Raw genomic sequence first — 23,197 nt, forward strand, 5'->3', positions numbered from 1 at the left:
AGGGGTAGATTTTTCTCATTATGCATGCACAAGCCAGAGTTTTCCCTGCTTACCAAGTCTGCATCTTTTTCACAGCTAAACTCTTTTCACCCACAGCCTTTCAATACAGTATTAACCTGCTTTGTTTGTTACATTTCTGGATTATCTTGTTTGGTACTGACTCAACCAGATACACGTTGATTAGTTCTTGGCAATTTAATTCTTTTATACCACTAGAGTGCATGGCATAGCACATTGTATATCAGGGATGGGAAAAATGCAGCCCACCAGACCACTCTATCTGGCTCGCAGGGCCCCTAAAAAATTTAGAAAAGTAATATTTATCTGCCCCTGGCTGCTTGTCATGCGGCCCTTGATTGCTTGCCAAAACTCAGTAAGTGGCCCTCCACCAAAAATAATTAATGCACTAAAAGTTTGGTTCAGCAATTCAGCTATTGCCTGAATTTTCAGTGCTTTCAGAAGTTAATCCTTTGCAGCATTTTCATTAGGCCTCAGCTTCTAACTTAGGCAACGAGAAAAGGGCATGGGTGAGACTGCTCCTCACCCTGACGAAGGGTATTTGTACCCGAAAACTTGCAAAGAATTTTTTTTTCCAACTATTTGAGTTGGTCTAATAAAAGATATTGGATTTACCCAAAGAACCTTGTCTGCCTGTGTCCTTAGACCAGCATGGCTACAACCTACACCCCTGTGCTATTCCCCACAGCCATTGAATAGCAGAATGGGATTATCCAGCCATTCATGGACATTTGGAGTGCCGCTAGGTCGTCAGCTGAATTACGATCCTCATATGTTTGCTTCTCATTTCTTTCAGGGCAATGTGACTTTCTCCTGTTCTGAACCACAAATCGTTCCCATCACCTTTGTCAGTTCCAGCAGCAGCTATTTGCTGCTACCCGGCACTCCCCAAATCGACGGGCTGTCAGTCAGCTTCCAATTTCGAACGTGGAACAAGGATGGCCTGCTCCTATCCACCACGTTGTCTGAAGGGTCTGGGACTCTCCTGCTTTACCTCCATGCTGGCAGATTGATGCTCGTCATTCAGAAAGCATCCAAAACCTCAGTGGAGATCAATGAAGGTACCCCACTTTAGTTGGCGTCTCTCACCGGTGTCTGTTTTTAAGCTCGGGAGTCTGTTGTATGGAAGAAAGAATATCGGCATAAAGGAGGGCGAGCTCTTGCTTTGCCTTATTGAATTAAGCTTTAAGTTTGCAACAGTAAAAAAGATGTAAAAAAGGCAAAGAAACTTGGATCCAGAGGGGTTAGGCCTATTTCTACTCAACACTAAAAAATAAAAAAAAAATTGAGATTCAAGTTACTTTAGAAACTCAGAGAACAGTAGAAATCCTGTTCTTCGAGTTATTAAAATGAACTGGACCTTTGGTCTTGGCAAACCTCATTCCTCAACAGGGCTGGGCAAAGCTGATTTTGCACCACATGAAAGCTTCCCCAACAGCACATGCGCATCGATGCACTAGTGCAGGAGCCATCTCAGGTCCTCTCACAACTTAGAGCAGCCTGAGGGTCACTCTGATTTGTATTTGTCTGTCCCCAAAGACATGCCCTTTCCACAGTGTCATACCCAACTACCTCTCCTTCATGGAGAGCATTGGAGAGGGCAGTTTTAAACCACCAGAAGAGTCTGGGAGAAGTCCACTTAAACCAACTTGAAATCTGCTTTCCACAACTGGAGTGGTAAAATGCCAGTTTAATACAGCTACACCCCTCTCCTAGACTTAAAAATAAAATACCCATAAGAGAGAATGCATTGGACAGTTCTTCACTTGCTCCTGTGGCTATGTACTATCCCTTTTCAATTGCCCGCTTAAAACAAAGAGCAGCTAGATAAAAGTCATGCAGACTTCTCACGTCTGACCTTGTTTAATCTGATGTGGAGCATCCTACTTGATGTTCTGGGTCAACCTGTTTTGTTCAGTTGCTTTATATGCTTCTGAAATGGCAGGTTTCACTTGAAAACATGCCAAAAATAAAATGTCATGCACCCTCTACAAAGGGACCTTTGCTCAGAAATACACCCATTTCCATGACAAATGGAGGAACTATATCTCAATCTTGATTTTTTCCCCCCAGACCTTAGCATCATTTCTCACTAGAAAATAGTCCTATTCTTTGTTGAAAATTGGTCCATTTCCCCAGAAAATTGGCCTGTTTTTCTATGAAAAAAGAGGAAGCTTTTGTGGAAATGGTCTAATTTTGGGGTTCATAATGAAAAGATTTCACACACACAACCAGATGAAGCATTTGCATTTCATTTTGCACAGTTAGTGTGCCCCTTTGTGACACTAAGTGCTTTTGATTTCCTCTGAAAGCAGTGTTAATGAAAAATTCCCATTAGAGGGGGTAAATATGAAATGCCTGACTCAGGACTCACCTGTATGAGTTTCATTCTGATATAATTATTTCAACTCTAATGATATGCACTGCCATAAGTCATACTGGAACCGTGACCAGGGACTTGTGTGTCTCAGAAGACAGTCTCGTGGAGTTTAAGACTGTATTTGGGCTGTGACATTTAAAGAATTATATATCCAACACACATGCTTAGAGCAAAGTGGTAAAGAGTCATATTAGTCCCAGCCTTGCACAGGGATGCAAAAGGGAGAGGCGATGCTAACAGCATAACCCCTTCCCCTCCCCTGAGTTTTCTTTATAGGTGGGACAAAGGAACGAAAGTCCCAGTAAAAGCCAATAGATATTGTGCTTCAGTCTCCTTTATAAGCTCTTGGAAAAAAGTTTTCCCTTTTGTCCCACTGTCTTTTCTATTGCCAGCTGCTTCCAGGGGTAGTAAGGATGCACCAGCCTCCAATGCAGATCGTTGCATTTTAGTGTCCTCCAGGTGGTTTTGGTGTTCTCCTAAATCAGACGTTGGATCCTGTGGACATTTGATAAATGCCCTCACTTTCCTGCCCCTCTCTTCTCTTCCACCATTCGTGTTTGCTTTCTAGGCAGCAATCTCCATGACGGGCTGTGGCATTCAGTTAACATCAACGCCAGACGAAATCGCATTACGCTGATGCTGGATAATGATGTTGCGTCTGCGGCCCATGCAACCACGGCCTCTCCGATCTTTTCTGGGGACAGCTACTACTTTGGAGGTAGGTGGCTTCAGACTGAAACAAGATGGGTTTCTATGATCCAACCTGCTGTGGACTGAACTTTGAAAAGATGGTTTACCCCTACTTAAAGGAGTCCATGGGAGGGGACTGCTGGCAAGTCTATTTGGGACGTGACAGCGCTGAAACTTTGAACTAGCTCCAACTTCAGACCCAGGAGCAGTACAGTGGTATTTGCATTGCACTGGCCAGGGCAGCATACATACCATTATATTCTTGAATTGCTTGTTATAGCAAAGACTTATATTAAAATGCATAAACAGGCTTGGAAACATGAGACCAAAATCCCAGGTGCCCTCTCCCTGTATCACTGAGCCACAAAGTCATGCACAAGATTACTTGCCCCCATGCCTCATACGTGCACTTGTGCACACAGCAGCGCAGTCCCAAAGGAAGGTGTGGAGCATGCCCCCACCCCCAGTCTATAGCAGGCTGATTGGGGCACTCTCCTGGGAAGTGGACTATAAGGGTTCCTAAACCCTCAGGCTGAGGAAGGTTTAGACCCAACATCTCCCATTGTGTGGAAGATTGCTTTACGGAAAGTCAAAAATCACCTTCATCATGGCCAGTCAGAGCTTATGTGAATAAGGTAGGGTGAAACATGTTTTGTTTTGGGAGGTTTTTCCTACTGGCTAAGAGCATTTCTGGGGACTTAGGTGCATATCTGTTTGAATCCCTCTGAGCTTGTGCCTACAGGACTTGATCATCCAAAATGGAAGTGACAAATACATCAATGCACTTATGAGCTTTGGAGTTGCTGACGTTAAGACTCATTTAAGCCTCATTAAGGACTGAATTGTGCCCTAAGTCAACACCAAGGCTCCTAAATTTCTTGATCACATTTTGGAAGTATTCATGGAAATCATAGAAAATTAAGGTTGAAGGGACCTCAGGAGGTCACATCTAGTCCAACCCCCTGCTCCAAGCAGGACCAGCCCCAACTACATCATCCCAGCCAGAGCTTTGTCTACCCGGGTCTTCAAAACCTCCAGGGATGGAGACGCCAACACTGCTCTGGGCAGCCTGTTCCAGTGCTTCACCGCCCTCCTCATGAGAAAGTTGTTTCTAATATCCAACCTAAACCTCCCTCGCTGCAGCTTGAGCCCATTGCTCCTTGTCCTGTCATCTGCTCCCACTGAGACCAGCCCAGCTCCATCCTCTTTGTAGCCTCCCTGCAGGGAGGTGAAGACTGCTATTTAATCCCCCTCAGTCTTCCCTTCTACAGACCGAATAAGCCCAGTGCCCTCAGTCATGTACCCCAGGCCCAAACCATCTTTATTGTCCTTTGCTGGACTCTCTCCAACTCTCTCCACATCCTTTCTGTATTACCTGATGTCTTTTTCTGTTGTAAGCTGTTTGGAAGAGGGACTGTTAACTACTGTACCTCCATAACTCGTGTTTCCTGACATGTTTTAATTCTCCAGTCAAAACAGTAATACAGTAGTCATCCTCTCTAGACTGTCCAAAATGGGGTAAAACAAGAAGAAACTAATATTTTCCTTCCAAGTGGCCATGGGATTACATCCACGTGCCTATGTGTGTAGACCTGGCAGGATTTTAGCCATTCTGATTTACAATTTGCACAGCTTTTGGTCTGGATAAAACAGCTCCTGCCTGTTGAGTTGAAAGAAGATGAAAGTAATTTTACTTTGCTTATCACACCCAAAGTCCTTGCACCCAATTTTCTTCATGGCTTCTTTTTTTTCTTGATTATTGTGGGATTTACGACACACGGGCTCAACCAGTAAAAGGAATGAAAACACTAGGAATAATTAGGCCTCAATGTCTTCCTTCAGGAAGTCCCAACAGCAACAAATGATCATCTCAATATTATTCCTCATCTCTCTCTTTTTTTTCCCTCTCTCCTTTATCCCACAGGGTGCACTGACAATTTCACTGATTCCCAATGTTTAAATCCCATTACTGCGTTTCAAGGCTGCATGAGACTCATCTTTATTGATAACCAGCCCAAGGACCTCATTTTGGTTCAGCAAGGTTCCCTGGGGAATTTCAGTGATTTACACATTGATCTGTGTGGCATCAAAGACAGGTAATTATTGTCTCTCTTTTCTTGTGTTTGTGGGGGGTTTTTCCCACTGTAGCAGTTTGTAAATACAGGTTGTATTAAGTGAAAATTTTAATCTCCCAACATTATAGATATTAAGCATAATGGAGCTACTAATAGAAAATATTACAGCAAAGATACAGGGACTGGAGGGGAAATAGTTTAAATTACATGAGGCTCTGTTCACATTGACTCGCAGGAAATAGAGTATGCAAATTCAATCAAACTGCAGATTGGTGAAAGGATTAAATTTTATGCATAAACAACAGTTGATTGCTTTGAAGCATAAAAGGAAAGAGAAGGAGAAGGAGAAATTATTTGATTCATCAAAACATGTCATCTCCTTAATACACTCTGTGTTTTGTTTTAATAGATCATTTACAGTTTTCATGTTAGCTTGTACATCACAGCACATTTATAAGAGAGATGAAGTACATAGCACCAGTGTATTGCTAATTCAGTAAGACAAAATAATGATAAAATGTCTACATCTGCCAAAGATGGACCTGGACTGAAACGCTGATGTGAATCCTTTGTAAGCTGGGATGGGAATCAAGGGTGAATATATATTTCAATAAATAAATAAAGTATATATTTATATATACATAAAATGAATGTACAATGAATATATATTTAATAGGGCTGTGCAACGCTTCAGTCCCTTATTTGGTTTGGCAGAGATTCGGCCCGGTTCGGTGACCAAATCTCCAAATCCAAATCAAATCAGAGGACCCTTTAACCTCTCTGAATCGAATCAGAGAGATTCAGAAAGATTCAGCGATTCGGACGTACACATAGCTTTAAATGTTTTTTCTACATACCTCGAGGTACCAGGCAGCTGGAGCATCCCACAGAAGTGTGTGTGCGTGTGTGTGGGGGGGTGTTCTCCAACATGCTCAGCAGCACACCCGCAAGTGGACCAGAAGCACTTCCCGTCCACTTCTGGGTCTGCCAGGGAGTGCAATGTGGGCCCCCCATGGCCTCCCGGCTCGATGACTGGTGCCTCTTGGGTTTGGGCGTCACACAGGGTCCCCCTGTGGCCAATGCTGAGCCAGGGGAGCACGGGGGGCAATGTGCTCCCTAGTGGACCCGGAAGTGGATTGGAAGTACTTCTGGTCCACTTTCGGATTCACCGCGAAGCGCATGCCCTCCCCCCACTTGCCCTGCACTCCTGTGGGGCGCTCCACCTGCCCCAGCTCACAGCATTCACGAGCCGCCTGGTACCTCGAGGTATGTAGAAAACACTTTTAATGCTGTGTGTATGGCCAAATCACTGATTCCCCAAATCAGCATCAAATGTTCAGATTTCGATTCGGCCAGATCATATCAGGGACATTGATCTGAATCAACTAATCGAATCACTGTCTCTGATTTGGGCTGAATCCGAATTGAATAGGGCCCATTTTGCATGCCCCTGATATTTAATAATAATAATTTAAATAAACAAATATATATTTAAAAAACAAACAAACCCCAAACCTCAGGCTTTCAACCAAGGGGGCTTGGGGGGGAGGGGGGGGAGTAACTCTGTAGTTTGTACATTTTTTTTCCTAATGTCTTCTCTCCTTCCCGAAAAAATTATTTGAACTCTTGCATTATTCCAAAATAGATAAGTAAATACAACTTGTGTTTGAAGTATGCTGAATTTTAAAAAATGTTAGGGTCTAATTTAATTTCCATAGAATCACAGGTTTGAAATGGACTTTGAGAGACGTGTCATCAACCCCCTGCACAGATACAGGACAGTAAAAATACACGTGGCACTTGTGCCTCCTTATCCAAGCCTTTTGCTTCCTTTTTCATGAGCTGTGTTGGCTAGCTCTTAATCAAAGCTTTATTGGAAAAATTAAAATGGTAGGGTTCAGAACATTAAGGTTTGTTGCTCTTTTGTGGAGAATTAAAGGACGTGGAAAGGATTAAAGGAGGGGTGTTTGTTTTATTTTTTGTTTAAGAACTGTATAGACACTGGGGGTGGAAGGGATTTCTGGTGTCATTGGTGGCTAATGGTAGGAATCCACTTTTGATGGCTACTGACAGGAGGAGATTGGCTAAGTCATGGGGGCTGGTTTTCTATAGTCTAGATGCATCTGGATCCCTTGTCCTCCATCCTGCTGCTGCCCCGTTCCTGATTGTCGCTTCCCTCTCCTTTCCATCACTCAGTCCCACAGCTGCTTTCTGAGCATACCAGAGGACAATGCTGACCTCACTTGTCTCCTTCCTTCTCCTCCTGGGTATGACTGAGCTCATGCATCTGCTTGGCTTGGATAATATGGTTCTGCATAACCTGACTGTGCCATGGTGTTTGGTTCCCTCAGTGTTTTTTAATTTTTCTAAATGTAGCAAATACTAAGCCTGTTCATCAAACTGTTACCATACTATTAAGCAGCATTGGGTGTTTACACATGTGCTCTGAGGTGGGAGGGGGGTGCTTTAATTTGTGCGGCTCTGATAGCCACTCTAATTAAAGTGCCCACCGTATCATGTGTACTCAGCATCCTGCACTTCAAAATGGCAGTGGGGGCACTTTAAAGCTTATTTGACAAATTTCAGTTAAAGCACCCCCACCGCCATTTTGAAGCACAGGGGTGTTGAAGAGACATGATGCAGAGACTGCTGGAGCATGCTAATTATCACGCTTTAGCAGACTCGATTTGTCAAATTTGCTCCAATGCACGCTAATTAGGTGCCTAGCTGCCATTATTTGGCAACTCGTGGGGTGCCAAAGAGTGATTACCAACCGGATGTCTAGATGCCCATTATTTGGCAACATGTGGGGTGCCAAATAGTGGTTACCAACTGCAGCATATGAATTTCACAGATGCTGTATGGCTACAAAAGTCGGTAGGAAACAAGTGGTTGAGATAAAATAAAATAATGAAAAGCAAGAATGCTTCTAAAGAAAAAGCTTTATTTTAAACTGAGGTGCTAAAAGGAAGGATGTGGAATTTGCAACAACAGATTCTCCATATTGAAATGGATCCTTTAATGAAAGGTCACGTACGAGGGAAGTAGAGGAGAACTTTGATACCTTGGATAGTTGCTTAGTGTCCAAGGACACAGCTGTACCCGTGGTAAGGCTGTTCTTGGTGTTTTGGTTGTCTGATGGCTATGCCAAAGAATTATTCATGCAGGTTGAATAGGTTAGACAAGGCCTGTAGGATGCATGGATGCTGTAAGTGGCATGGGCAGCCTCTATGTGCGGCATGTGGCAGCCTGGCAAGGCTACAGGCAGCACAGTGGCAGATGGGGCAGGGAGCAAAGGCCCACCAGCAGAAAGCAGAGCAAAAGATCGGGCAAGAAAGCAAAAGGCAGAGAGCAGAAAGTGGTATAGCAGATTGGACAGAGGAAGGGGATCAGGGTGGCACTCAGGGTGGTGGGCAACTAAATGAGGCATGCTTGCCATAAAGGTTGGAGACACATGTATAAGATGGTTTAGATAGGGGTGATCCTAGAGCAGACTGTTGGACTAGATGACTTCCTGAGGTCCCTTCTGGCCCTACTTTGCTATGATTTTGTGCTCTCAACCCATGTTTATCAGCTGCTTTTCTTTCTAACATTGACCATCCTATTCTGAATTCCTTCATTTCTCTTTCTCTCTCTCTCTCTCTCCTGTCCTCTTGCATTTGTCCTCCCCTTTTTCTTCTTCTTCCACTTCCTTCTAAAATATTACGTTACAAATGGTTTTTCATCACCCATTCTTAGCAGATCACCTTTTTACCTCCATCCTCTGCCTTTAATTCTAAAATAATATATTTTTTATTTCTTATTTGGGCCTGCCTTCATGATATCACAGTATTGGTCAGCAAACTTGCAAAAATCCTTTGTGGCATCTGTACAGAAAAGAATCTGTCTTCTTTCCAAGATTTCTTTTCTCTCTTTCAGCTTTTGCTGCCACATAGCAGTGCTGATTTTACCTTGTTGCTGAACAATTTAATTTTCATTCCAAGGCTGTGCTTCTTTGACCTCCAAATGTTGTTCTGTTGCATAAACAGTTGCTCTTGCCTTTTATATATGGTTCTGCATATCTTCATCTGCTCCTTCTGTTTTACTGATTTTTTTTTTTTAAATTTAATTTATTATTATTTTTTAGTCCCAGGTACACAAATTTGTCTACTGCTAATGGGCATTGTTTACAAGTGATTGGTCCTGCTGAGCCTGTGTTAATTCTCATTGTTTGCATTTTCTTGGCATTGATTACTTGTCGTATACACTCTGCAGTCATACTCAGACTATTTCTGTTGCATGTGTGCTTTGTTATGGGTGAAAAGGCAGATACCATCAGCAAAAGCTAATTCTTCCAAATCAGCCATTGCAGTCCCTTTCAGGCCTGTGCTTTATAGTTTCATAGTTTCATAGGAAAGGTTTGCTTCCCTTTAATAGTTTTGTTTATTATTTACTTTATTGCAAGACTTCCTTGCTTGACGTCTCCTAAAGTGATAATTTTCCATCAGCTGTTACACTATAACTGAATCTATGATGCATGGTCCTAATAATGTCCATTGTTTTATCAGAATTTTTGTAGCTCCACGGTATTTTCTTAAGTGCTTCCCGGATGCAGAATCAAAGGTCATTTAAAAGTCCATGAAGATGAGGAATAACATGGAGTCCTATGTCCTCTTCTGTTTCAAAATGTACAAATTTTATCACTGCATCCTTTCCCATCTGAATGTTACAAGCTGTTTTCAATGCCACCATTGTCAATGAGACACAGTCACAATGATAAACTGGTCTTAATCACACCAGCAGTTTCTGTTCATCTTCAGTGCCCCAAAAATGGCAAAGATCAATCTGCTATCATGCCATAAAAAACAATTGAAAAAGCAAAGATGCAAACATGGTCAGAAAGTGCGCTGCTTCTTTTTGTTGTTGTTGTTGCTAACATTGCCTTTGACATGCCACAAACTCAGCAATTTCAAAAAAAGATCGATGAACTTTTTCTTGGTATACTTAAATTTGTGGACCATTACCAGATGCTACAGGTAAAAGATTAAAAGATGAAAAGGAGGAGGAAAAGAATGATAATTGGTCATTAATTCATGATGACTGGTAACACATGTGAGATGCCCCCTTAATGACTACCACCATCTACACAGAAAAGAAGGACCTTATTTAAGGATATTTAATACTAATGATTAGAACAGCAAAGACAATTAGATAAATGGTATCCAGATTGCTGAAGACACTTTCCAAGATCATAGCAAACATTGTTTGAGGTGTTCTTTGCCATTGACATAGATAATGGAAAATCAGGAGAAACTTTTAGGTGGAGTTATTTTATTTTTTTGAAATTATGCTTGTGCAACATCCCGTTAAACCCTTTTTAGCAAATAAAAGACACAACCCACAAAGTGCTGAAGTGCTTCATGGAAGTCGAGCAATTTTTTCTGTACCACTATCAGCAGCATGGGAAGCAGGCTGATACAGCCAGATGGTTGATACAGCTTTCCAGTTTAGTGGAACTCATATTAAAATTGTCTCTCTCTCCTTGTGAGTGCAGCCACTTCAATAATTGTACTGAAATTTGTCCCGAGGAAGACTTTGATCAGAACTGGAGCCCACGTTTTACGCAAGAGAGAGAGACAAAACTTACAAAATCAATTGCAGGTAATTGCAAAAGGACTTGACAGATTGTAGGATGAGAGCGTGGCTGTGGTAGTGTCAGTTGAAATCTGGGATGATCTTATTAACAACAGAGAATTGGAAACCCAGAAAGACTAAATTGAAAAATGATTCAGATAAGCAGCAGACCCTTTCTATTACTTAGCTGACACGATTGGTCCGGAAGACAAATGCCATAGGTCAAGCCTTGACACCAGAGCTGGCAGGATGGATTGAAATGTGGCTGATGGAACATAATCTTGCGTCCTTTCCACTGCTAAAGCAATGAAGATTTCAATCCTGAAAAGAGATGTTGTGTCACTGTTGCTTGCACCAAACTGTGGACAGGAATTCAGTGAAAACAGGAGGATGAAACTCCGAATTTGATCAAATTTGGATACATCCATGCTGTAGTCCAGCTAGCATAGCATCAGCCGAGTGTGTTTTTAGCACATTCAAATGGTCTGGCTTGCTTTGTAGTCTTTTTGGTACTCCACACAACACAAATGAATTTGGTGTAATCATTGTAAGAGTGGAGGATCTTTGCAACCTAGTTAGATAGGTGAATCAAGGCATGATTAATTACCCCAGTGTTGCATTTTTTTCTGAAAGAAAGGGAAGTTGTAGATCACTGCCGGGTCTGCATTTTGTGTTTAATTTCAAAATTCCTATTGTTTTATTTGTTTGGGGGTGTGTGTGTGTGTGTGTGTGTGTGTGTTGAGGGGGCTTGTTTTGTGTTGGGTTTTTTTATTTCCAAGGAAAAGGCCACCCATGTCAGGATGGTCAGATCATAAAAGTCCTACCTGGATCCCCATTTCTTGTCAGCCCCAAGGTTGGGACTGCGTTATATCTGGATCTGAACTGCAGGGGAGTTTGGGTTTGGCTCTGTGTATTGGAACTATGTATTTGGGGCTGCCTATTTTGTGTCTAATAATAAGATGTAAGTTCAAATGCTGTAATCTCATCTTCTCTCTGAAAAATGATCACCATATTCTTAATTATAAGATGTATTGCTGCACGCACTGTAAAGCACGTGTTTTTTCGTAATTTTTAACACGTGGGAATTGTGCAAGTTAATTAACATGTAAATGGGACATTTGTCTTAGTTATCTAGGCAAAAGCCTCTTCTGAAGAAGATGCCTCTATTTAGAAAGCAATTTATTTGCTACAGGCTTGTAAGCTGGTGTCATTCATTCTTGGGTTTTGGAAACAAGAGACAAACAACTCATTTGTAATAGGGTGAGATCTCCTAGAAAGAGAGTTTCTGCACTAAAGTCTAGGAGTGGACTAGCTGGGAATGATGCTCATTGGTCCATTTTTCAGGGTAGCATTTGGTGCTTTGGGATGAGTGTGCTAAAGACTCACTGGGCTCGATCTTCAGGTCGGGCCAAATAGTTTGACTTCACTTATGTCAGGGTGGCCTCTAGAGGAGTGGTCCACAGTCCCATATGTTTAAGGTAGTGGGGGCATCTACACGTGTGCTTTACTGTGGAGTTGACAAATTAGCTCTGCAGTAAAGCATCAACATTTACACGTGCTATTAGACTGCAGTAAACTAATGAACTCTGCTATCAGATAGTACTGCCCAACACAAGTACTACCCTGCAATGGAGTTATCTAGTACACTGCAACACACATGTGGATGGTGACTGGGGCTGCCTGGGGCACGAGGGTGCTGCAGTGTAGGGGGCTGCCAGCCAGCTAGCCCCTCTCTGGAGCCCCTCCGTGCTCCAGCCAGTCCCTCTGCAGCACGTTGAGCTGGAGCAGAGCAGCTCTGGGCTTGGGCCCCCTGCCAGCTGGGGCTGCTCCAACCCAGCTCAACATGATGCGGTCCTGGGTACACGTGTAAACACTGCACCCAGGAGCAATAAACTCCAGAGCAAGCTGTGCCAGAGTTTATTCCAGATGACTAATTCCACACGTAGGTGCAACCAGTGTGCTGTAAAGTGCTAGTTTAATTGGAGATTCTTCTTCAGGCCTGTGGGTTTTGAAATCAGGTTCTGGGTTTTATCCCTAATGCTGCCTACTTGCATTTAGCTGGTTGATGATAGTTTCTGTTGCCTGCCACACATGAATTTGCTGTAACTGTTCAACTGCAGAGAGCACAGGGCTCTCCATAAGTCCATGTCTATCTTTGGTACATATGGTATAGCTATGATTAGTGCATTGTCTATGACTAGTACATTGTCGACACTAGTACATAGTGTTTTCCCCTCTTTGAAATTTCTGTTTGGCTAGAAATGCCTGTGCACATCAGGGGATATTTGTCTCATTTTGCAGTGAATAAATGCATTTTCTTGGTCAGTCCATCCCCACTGTGCTTTATGGCATGGCCTGGAGTTTGGGAAAAGGGGGAATAGTGACTGAACTTCATGTTCATCTCTAACTTTCAGAAACCCTAGAAAGGTGTTCAGAGTAGGGTTGGGAGAGAGGGTGCTTCCTGCACGTATTTGTTTGCAGAAGAGACGGATCATTTTGGAGCAGCATTCTCATTGACCCCAAAAGGTTTCAGGTGAAAATACATCACAGCATATAATGCTGGTAGAGGTATCATGACCTCATGGTCTCCAGCCCCTGTTGAGTTTTGACCTCAGCAGGAATAGCAGTGTCTAGATGTGGAGGAGGTTTAAGGGGGCAGAAAAGGTATACTCCTGGCAGACACCTTAAATTGGGATGGATCTCGATGATGCAGGGGCTGTGCAGTCTTTTGGTTGCACTGCAAAGTTTCATCCAAATGAAGGTGCATTGGGAGCTCCATGAAGCCTTCTCTGAGTTTTTCTACCCCATAAGGAAAGAACATTTAGGTCCTGGACCTAAAGACTTTTTAACAGTCATCTGACTCGTGCACTGTGGCCTTTAATAAAGCCTTTATGCAGCTTATGAAGGATTCCTGACCCTGCCTCGTGATCTGCTGGAAAGGGCTCGGAGGGGTCAGAAAGTTGATAATAGAAACTTCTTACTCAGCAAGATGAGAAATTGCAGCAGCATCTAGCACAGCAGTAACTCAATTGTGGACCCAGAGGCAGTGGCCGGAGTGACAGGCAGACCTCTCTTTTCATCTTTCTTAACGCTGATGAAAGTCATTGGATTGACATCCTCTGGGGGAGTTGGAGACCTTTTCTTCTCCAGTGAACAGTAGAGGCAGTTGAAGTTGTCCTTTGCACTTGCACCTTTTCTGACCAGCGGTCTCCGGCCTGTTCCCCCCTAGGTTTCTCAATCAACTGTTTTGATTGTTATGACGGGGTCTGGGCTAACTCACCTGGGCCATAGATGTGTGGTGGCCTATATTAAAATAGTTTCTAAACTTGTCAGGCATACAGCCTCCATCAGGACTGGCATGGTTGTGTATCCTAATAATAATAATATAATGCCTCCTGCTTCTTAGGGCTCATCTGTGCTAGGTGCTGCACAAAGAACATACAATCTTGGTTTATGATGAGCTGCAATCTATGGATAAAACAGGCCAATCGGTGAAGGAAAAGGATGAATTAAGGAGTGAGTTGTGCACTGTAGGGAGTAGTCCCAGCTTGGGTTGCTAGCAAGAGTTGGGAGGCATGTAGTCCTCTGAACTCCTGTTCTCCACACTGCATTTGCAGCATGAAGGGCTAAAGAAAAAGTTCCTTTAAATCCCTAATTGCCTGGATAGGCAAAAACATGCACAAGAAGCAGATTGCTATGAGTTAGCTAGCTGCGTGGCTTGCTGTTGTTTTGGGGGGGACTAAAATATGATGACATTTGAAAGCAGAGGAGAGGAAGATGTGTCAGGCTCAGGTTACAGCTCTTGCAGGAAGTCTGCTGAGAAGTGTTGCAGCTGACATCCATGAGTAAGCTCATTGGTAAAATGCATCTCGGTCACTGCTGGAAAGTGTTATAGCCGTGGGGCAGAGACCAGCCAGCTCGAGCTTGTTCCCTTGATTTCATGCTCATACCTGGTGGGTCTGGTGGTGGGGGCAGCTCGGAGACCACTGAGATTTGTGCTTTTTAACTCGCATGTTTAATCAGCTCTGCTGTTTTCCTGACTTGCCTCTGCATTATAAACTCTCCATTTCTACACATGTGATACAAGCCTCATGATGATCCCTCGGTTGCCTGGATTCAAAAGGCTGCAGGATGAAGTGCACATCCAGTTAGATGTGCTCACTGGCCTAACTGATTCCTTCCAGGTTAATTCCTCAACTGGTCATTAAAATCTGGGACAGAAGTTCAATAAACTAATAGCCTAAATCACATAAGTCTGATACTACACCCATCGAGATGCATCTTAAACCTGTTCCAGCCATTTTGAAAGCAGTTTATATGCACTGAACTTCTCTTGTGTTAGAGATTTGAACTGGTTTCTGATCACCTATACCGGTTTATGTGTAATTTCTGTCCCTAGCCTAAGAGGCAGCTAGGCCTGCTGGACTCTGTTCCTATCACAGCTACTGACTTTGGGAGCATCATGAACCTAAGCTGTGCTGGTTGCATGCCTGGCAGGTTAGGTGCCTCCATCTTTGGTTGTTAAGGACATGCTTTGAATTTCTGAGAAGGAAAACTCTATATTAGTCAGTATTATTGCCCTCGGTTCTCCTTTCACTGATACCGGGAACATTTTCGTTCACATTTTTATGGGATTGGGAGTTAGCATGTTTTGATATCTTGAAATGGTGTCGTTTAGAAAAGAATCAGAGTGTAATCAAGAAGGAGCATTTCTTGGTAACTACTCAGGGTATTGTACTGGGTATCAGGTGCCCTGAGTCCTTGAACTTGCTATACACCCCACTGACTTTGTAAATTTGCATACCTCTCTGTGCCTCAGTTTCCTGCCCACCGAGCACAGGCAGTGATATTTAAGCACATCAGAAAATAAATGCTTTGGGAGTGCTGTTGAAAAGAAGCTGTGTAAATGCCAATTTTCTTTTCCCTTATGCATTCCCTTCTCCTCTCACACTGGGGAGTGGGGGAGGAGTGCAGGTGTGCAAGTGCAAATACTGTTGTCCCTTTCTACAGCAGAGACTGAGGCAAATCCAGGCAACCACTTGCTAAAAAATTATAAAATGGTTAGAAAGATAAATATGCAGCGGATGAGAACTTGGCCATACTGCTGAGGAGCTCCTCAGCAATTGGCTGGCAGTGCCAGCTAAGAGAACTAGAAACACTAGCATTAGGCCGGAGATGAAGCTGGCTGGCTGCCGCAGCTGGCACCAAATGCAGTGAATCGATGCAGGGATGGGGGCACAGGAGAGGTTGCTGCTGAAGGGTTGCCATGGCTGTCCAGAAACTGTGCCATAAAACCAGCAAAGTTTGGCTCAGAGATGCTGCATCTCCACAGCCCAGTTGCACATGGTGTGGATGCTCCCTTTAGGATGGGGAAGACCCTATCGGCACAGACAGTAGACGGACCCTTTGGAAGCCATCTGCTGCGTGGATGCACATGTAGATGAAGGTGGGAAGTTCCCCGTGCCTCTCCTCTTGGACTCGCTCGGGGCCAGGGTCACTGGGGACTTTATTGAGCGAAGGACAAACTCTGGCAAGTTGAGCACAGAGAGGAATGGGTGGAAGTCGGCAAGGTCTGGAGGTCTCTGCCTGGATCCCCTTGCCCTATCCTGCATAACTAAAGCTGAATCTTTAGCTGCTGCTAAACGCTGGTCTTCATGGGTCTGTCCTCTTCACACCCACACTTCAGTGGGAAAGATGCCCAAGAAGTGCTAGAGTCAGCACATTTAAGTGGCATTTCTTACGTTTCATTGGGATATTTGGCTGGGCGTTACTCTGGCTTGTCACCTCCAGGGGTGGATGGCTTTTTCCGACTTGTGCTAGCATTATGGTTGCTCAGGCCAGGCTCTGAATGAGGGATTTGCCCCCTAATACAGGATGATGGTGATAGCACTTATTTTAAATAGCTTCCAGACATCTTGCCATGATGGGTTGGTTGAGATCAGAGAGGATGTCCGAGTCGACTGCTGGCAAAGTCAGCTTCATTTCAGGACCACAGGCTTGCCAGGGACAACAGATAAATAATGTAGGTCAAAGTCTGTGCAAGAGAACTAGTTGTTTGCAGGATGTCTCGGGAGTCCTAGCACCCCGGAGCCTTGTGATCAGGAGAGTAGATGCATCTTCACTCGCCTTGCTATCTCTCCTAGGCTTTTTAACAATCCCATCATATTGGTTCTCTGGTATCTTGCTCTGTCAGATGGCCAGAGGGAAGCTGAAATGAATGTTGCCCTTTTTGTTGAATTGAGGTTTATTTGCATATTGTCCATCTCCTCACGTATACAAATGGAGACAACTGTGCGCAGTATAAATAGTACTCAGTGTGATGGCATTGGAGCTAACAGCTTAACACATTAAGGATGCCTGTGCAGAGCTGATTCATGGGCCCAGCTTCCTTATGCTGCTCAGAAGTCCTGCACTAATAAGTGAAAATAAATAGCGTACTCATCCTCCTACCCTCTTCACAAGCTGTTTATTCTCTCTCCCCATCCAAACATATCATTTCTGTTTTGGAATTTAATTTCCGACTCCCCCCACCCTGTGGTACTGAATTTGTGTTGATTGTATGCATCATACTGCAAAAAACAGACCTTAGGGAAATTAGTTGCTACTGCAGGTAAAGGGAATTTAGGAAAAGCTATTAAGAACACAGCCCTGTGTACTTTTGTTAAGTCTTCTAGAAAATGTAATGTGTGGCCTAAAGTGGGTTCCAAATTTTATGGGGTTTTTGCACTGTTATTCTTTTTATTGTTTCACCTGGCCATGCAAAGAAGGGAGGAAGGGTCTGACTAATTATGCCCAGTGAGCATTTGCATTGTAGTGAATTCAGATCCCTGGCTGAGACCTGAAAATGCAAACACTTCATAGTTGATTGCCCCCCTCCATAAGTAACCTATGGTGTTTATATGGAATTTAAAAAGGAACCCCAGGTGGCATCCACTCTTCTTCTCTGCAGGGTTGCTATGTTCAGAGGTAAGATTATTTTCCAGGTGATGATGTTTCATAGGTGTTAGGGGCTGGAAGGGACCTCCCAGATCATCAGGTCCAGTCCCTCTGCATGTGGGCAGGAAAGCCTGCTGGGTTCAGATGACCCCAGCAAGACATTTTTTGAAGATCACCAACATTGGTTGCTTTGTGCTCTGGACTTTTTTGTTCCCCCCTCAAGAAAACCCCTTTATCATTGTTGCCACTTGTTTTCAATGTTGTTATTCGGTCCTGCGTAAAACATAACCCTTTAAGATAGGTGTGTGCCTTGCTTCAAATCTGCCAGTTCTCTGAAACAGTGCAAATCTGGGTTACAACCCATGTTGTAAGCAGGACCCAAAATCCTGGAATTGAGGACTCTCAAACTTTGTCCCATTTAGATCTAGCTGTAGGATGTGCTTCATTTTAAATGTTTTACACTTTCATCTGAGGTTTCATCTGGACTGAGTCAGAAACTCTGGATTGTATTCCTAGCTCTGCTACAGGTTGACTTTGTCACCATGGGCAAGTCATTTCACCTCTTTGTGCTACAATTGCCCAGCACTTCTGTTGTTTGTCTTGCCTGGTTACATAGTAAACTCTTTGGGAGCAAGGAAGGGGCTGGCTGTGTATATATAGCACTTAGCACGAAGGAGCTTGGGAGCTTTAGAGACTGCTGTAATTCAGTTGAATTGAAAGGATTGTCAAAATTTGATAAATGTGCATTTTTAAAATAATGTTTGTTTTTAAATGTTTCTAGAATAACTGATTTTTATTTTTTAAATGGTTTTTAAGTGGGTTTTTTTAATAAAACATTTATGGCTTTATTCTTTTCCCTCTTGTTCCGATACTTCTCACCTCTCTTTTGCCCAGTTTTCATTTTTTTCCACTGAAAAGGCAGGAGCAAAGCTGAGAAAAGTGCAGAAACAAAAAAAAGCAAAACAGCATCTGAAATATTCTAAGTGGGGAAGGAAAAAAAAACCCCTTAAAAACGAGATTTTTGGTGACATTTTTATTTGTATGAAAAAGGCCCATTTTCAGCCATTTAGACTGTGTTCTTCAATAGCCGGTAGCTGGGTTAATAAAATTAAAAGGTCTCTTTTTAAGTCTTGTGAAATAATGTAGACTGACAACCATTTGATTCCAGCCCTTTCTTGGTGAAGACTGCCCTAGAAAAAGTAGAAGTCCCCATGTGGCAGCAGGAATGAAGGAGAAAAAAGCTTATTCATTTCTCCCTCTGAACCTGGGAATTCAAGCTCAGCTTTTATTTGTATCCCTGTGGTTCAAAAGGCCAGACCTACTGTCTTCACCATGTCTACTGTAATATTTAAAACTGGCTTGATAACGCAGCTAATGCTTGTGCTGCTCTGTCTGATAACTCAGGGGCTGCCTGGCAAGGAAGCATAATGAAACCCAGTAGAAGCACTGCCAGCTGTTGCAACGTTATGGGCTCCTTCTGTGATAATCATCCAGCAAAAATATGTTTGCTTGTAAGAGTAAGGGCACCAAAATTAGACAACCTGTGCCCCTGCAGCTAAGCTGGGTGAGGAGGAGTCTACTTTTTATCCCCCTCGACACATGAATTGAGGGTGACGTTTGAGTGTCTTCAGGGCATTGCTTGGTTTCTCCACTAAGCCCCTATAGGGTGAATAGCACTTTATATTGTTCCTCCCTTTGCTTTTGGCAGACACCACAGACATCTAGAGCAATGACCAAGGACAGTGTATATTATAAAGGTGTATAGCCATAATCTCAAAAGTATTTCACAGTAGCAGCAGAAACATGTCTTAAAAAATGGGCTGGATCAGGTGGGCTCTGTGTGGCTGGAGGAAGCCCCACCACGTGGATGCTGCACAGCTGGATTGGTCCTCTGGCAGGCAGATGCCATGCAGCTGGATCAGCACATTGGCTCTGTGCAGCTAAATGTGTCCTCCACCAGGGTTCAAGTTACAAGGAAGCTTGAGGTGCTGAGTCCCACCATAAGAGACAAGAACCCACCCATAAAAGACGGGAACCATCCCACGGGCCGGTCAGCACCCCTTCCCCCTCTTCCCTTGCAATAGACTGGAGCCGATGCACCACCGTGCATAGCCCCCCGTCCTGCCCCGTGCCTTTCTAAGCAGTTCAAGCAGTTCAAGCTCCTTCTGGCTGCCACTGCCAATAACCCCAGCCCCGTGGTACTGGTGGGGATCCATGTGCACATCCCTGACCCTGGCCAATTTTTTAATACCCCCCCACAAGAGTCGAAGTGTAATTCGAACCCTATCCCCCACCACGTGGGTTCCACATGGAGAGATCAGGCCCCAGCTGGGCTAGCACTGTCCATGGGATCAGGCCTATGGACCAGATCTGGCTTGTGATGAGTGAATAAAGTGTACTGCCAGTTTTAATCAAGAAAAAAAAAAAAGGCTTCCTCTGTTATCAAAAGTTTGGGAAACACTGGTCTGTAGAAATAGAATAAAGTCAGGTATTATTACAGCCCTGTCCTGTTCAGGCTCTTAGGCTGCACTTGCATATCACAGTGGTATCTAGATCCCAGCTGGTTTTTTCAACTTTTGAAACAGCCATTGTGTTTACTGGATAGATTGGTGGTATGTGTCTAATCTGAAGCAAGCATGATGAATCAATTTAAGTGTAAGGTAGTCAAGGTCCATGCTAGGCTCATGATGACATCTGCTTAACGCTTGCAGCTATGGATTATATCCCAGCAGTAGTGTGAACAGAGCGAGCTCTTCCCCAGATTTCATGAACTGGAGACAATAATTCCATCTCTCTGCTTTTAGAAAGCTTGAGAAGTCAAAGCTGTCCACCTTGTATCATTGGGGAGAAGGTGGAAAGGCCTTCTGATAGCTACCAACACTTTTACCTCCAAGTGAGGTTTCTGTAGAGAAGGAACCATGTTGGAAGATCCTAGGACAAAGAAATATCACCCTTTCATCAGGACTGATTAATGTTGTGAATGTGTTGGTCAAGGACTCATAGAATCCCAGAGTTAGAAGGGACCTCAGTGGTCAGCTAGTGCAACCCCTTGCACAAATGCAGCATACAGTATTGCTAAAACATGCCTAACAACTGGCATTAGAGCGCTTGAAAACTTCTAATGAAGGAGATTTGATATGAAGCAGTAAAAGTTTCAGAGCTAGGTGGGGACACTTGGACATAAGAGCCATTGACCTACCAACATTGTTAGTTAGCTTTTCTTCCATCAGTCTTCAGGTGTAAATCGAGATGGCAATTGGCAACACAACCTCATGCTAACTAGCAATATCTCATCCCATTAGCATGCCTCGCAAAGACAATGAGTTCTGGTTGCTGAGAATCCTGTAATATGGGCAGTATTGCCAGCTCTGTCCATTTTAAAGGCCTTGGCAAGGCAATTGGAGTATGTTTGAGGCAGGAGGCCAAAATCTATCTGCATTGGCCGCAACATGAACTCTGCAAGTATTACAAATGGCACCTTCAGCAAAGGCTTCAAATTAATTAACAGACCCAGCCAAGCAAATGGCAAAGTCCACCATTTAGATAAGCAAGAAAAGGCATCACAGGAAACAGCTCGTTAAAAAGGCGTTGCCCTAGACTTTAATTATTAATGGATTATTGGGAAGCCACCAAAATAGTATACAGATTGTAACAGGACATGCAGTAACTTTAGTTTTACTGCTGGTAATTACTGAATTATGTGACCTGGCATGGTCTCTCCATTGCTATAGTGCAACTGTGTGCTTAAATTAAGTTTCCTCAGCCAAACCATTAGAAACTTTAGAAGCAGACAAGATGGTTGCTTGGTTAGTGTGATAACGAATTAAAGAAAGGAAAACAGGAAAGCCATAAGGAGACGTTCCAGATCCTTAAGAGAGAAACAATCCTCCTTCTCAGAAATGGCAATCTCACAAATACTCACTTTGTAGTTAGTGGAAACATTTCAGGATCACTGAGGAACTTGTTTTATCTGGTTCACCCTAAAATTGAATCTAGTCAATCAGAAGAGGCTTTATTAGCTTTAACAGTACACATATGTGAGCTTAATCAAGGGGAATGGAGGAGAACATAGCAAGTACCAAAATGGACCTTTGGCCAATATAGCCACATCTCCCCTGTGTCAGCTGGCCCTAGCAGGCACACGGGTAAGAACTTGTGTTACTGGGAAGCCAAATAGGCGCCGGGATAAATGTTCATCTTGCGCTTTAGATGTGAATAATGGAAATTTGAACTGTAGACCTGTCTCCTTTCCTCCTATCCATAGCCATCTGATTGGTATACAGGTTTCGCTCGCTTTATGTGGGTTCTGTATGCGAGAATTCACTCTTATGCAATGACCCTTCATATACCAACAATTCGTTGCATGCGAGGTAAATTCACTCTGATGCGATCGGTCTGGTGGAAGCCTGAAGTCATCTGCTTTGTGCAGTTCATTGTGGGAACAATGTGCACCAAAATACAGTCTCCTGTGTGGACCTGTGCTCCTCACTCGTCGTCTGCGACACGTGTTTCTGGAGTTGCCATCCCCGTTAGGATAGTGCCCTGTGCTTGCGTGTACTGTTGCTGAGTACCAAAATAGTCTTGTAAAAGTGGTAGAAATGAGTCTGGGGGTCAGGACAGTTGAGGTCTTGGAACGTATCCCTATTTGTAAAGTGGGTTCCCTTTTTATGAATTTGAGTTGTGCGCCATTTTCCAGGAACACATGTACAGCATAAAGCGAGGGAAACCTGTACCTATAATCCAGGTAACAGAAATATCTGCTAGAGAGTTTTCATCTGTCTTTTTCCCAGTGCTGTTGATGGAGATCACTGCAGCACCTCCTGGACTTGGTGTTTTCAGGGGTGAGATTCAAGAGGGAATTGGGTGATGTTCCCTTCACCATCCAGCATTCACCTAAAAAGTCACTTTATGGTGTACCAATGAGTGCCTATATAGAGATGCCTGTGGTTGTAATAGCCTCAGCTTTCTGCCTAGCGGTTTGATCTTTGCAGATGGATTTGCTGCTTGAGACTGTGTGGCAACGTAAGTTCTAATTTAAGCATCCAGCTGGACACTCAGTGGTTTATTTATCTTTATCTATTTACTGATGCGACTTCCTTCCCACTGGTGCCCATCGCAAACTCTTGGAACATTTACCCTGATGAAAAATGCAATTAGTTTAACAACAAAGCAATTAAAACTTAAATCCTTGTTTCCCAGCTAATAGGATGGGTTCCTTTCACCAACACCAGCCCCAGAATGGCCTCATCCCACTACTGTGCCTTAGCAGTCGTGATCTACTTGCACATCACCTGCTTTGTCAACACAGGTGCCAAAGGCCCTCAAGGCAATAATGCATAATAGACAGACAGGTGAGGGTAGAAAATAGAACTAGTTAAAAAATGGGAATAACAATCTCATAAAAACATTTCAAAGTTCATGTTTTCTAACCTTTTTCTGACCTCTATATACATACATATATATATATATATATATATATATATAT

The 23,197-nt window shown here is 43.4% G+C and overlaps 1 protein-coding gene across 1 annotated transcript in view; it reads left to right on the forward strand.

The window, feature by feature from the left end:
- CNTNAP5 (contactin associated protein like 5) overlaps positions 1-23,197 on the forward strand; it is a 573,569-nt gene that overhangs the window by 354,236 nt on the left and 196,136 nt on the right. The window contains exons 8-10 of the mRNA XM_019522627.1: positions 815-1,079; positions 2,967-3,116; positions 5,013-5,184. Coding sequence (XP_019378172.1) covers positions 815-1,079; positions 2,967-3,116; positions 5,013-5,184 — 587 coding nt within the window. The remainder of the gene's footprint in view (positions 1-814; positions 1,080-2,966; positions 3,117-5,012; positions 5,185-23,197) is intronic.

Source organism: Gavialis gangeticus, unplaced genomic scaffold (assembly GCF_001723915.1).
Source record: "Gavialis gangeticus isolate Ggan-Ray unplaced genomic scaffold, GavGan_comp1, whole genome shotgun sequence".
Classification (NCBI taxonomy): Eukaryota; Metazoa; Chordata; order Crocodylia; family Gavialidae; genus Gavialis; species Gavialis gangeticus.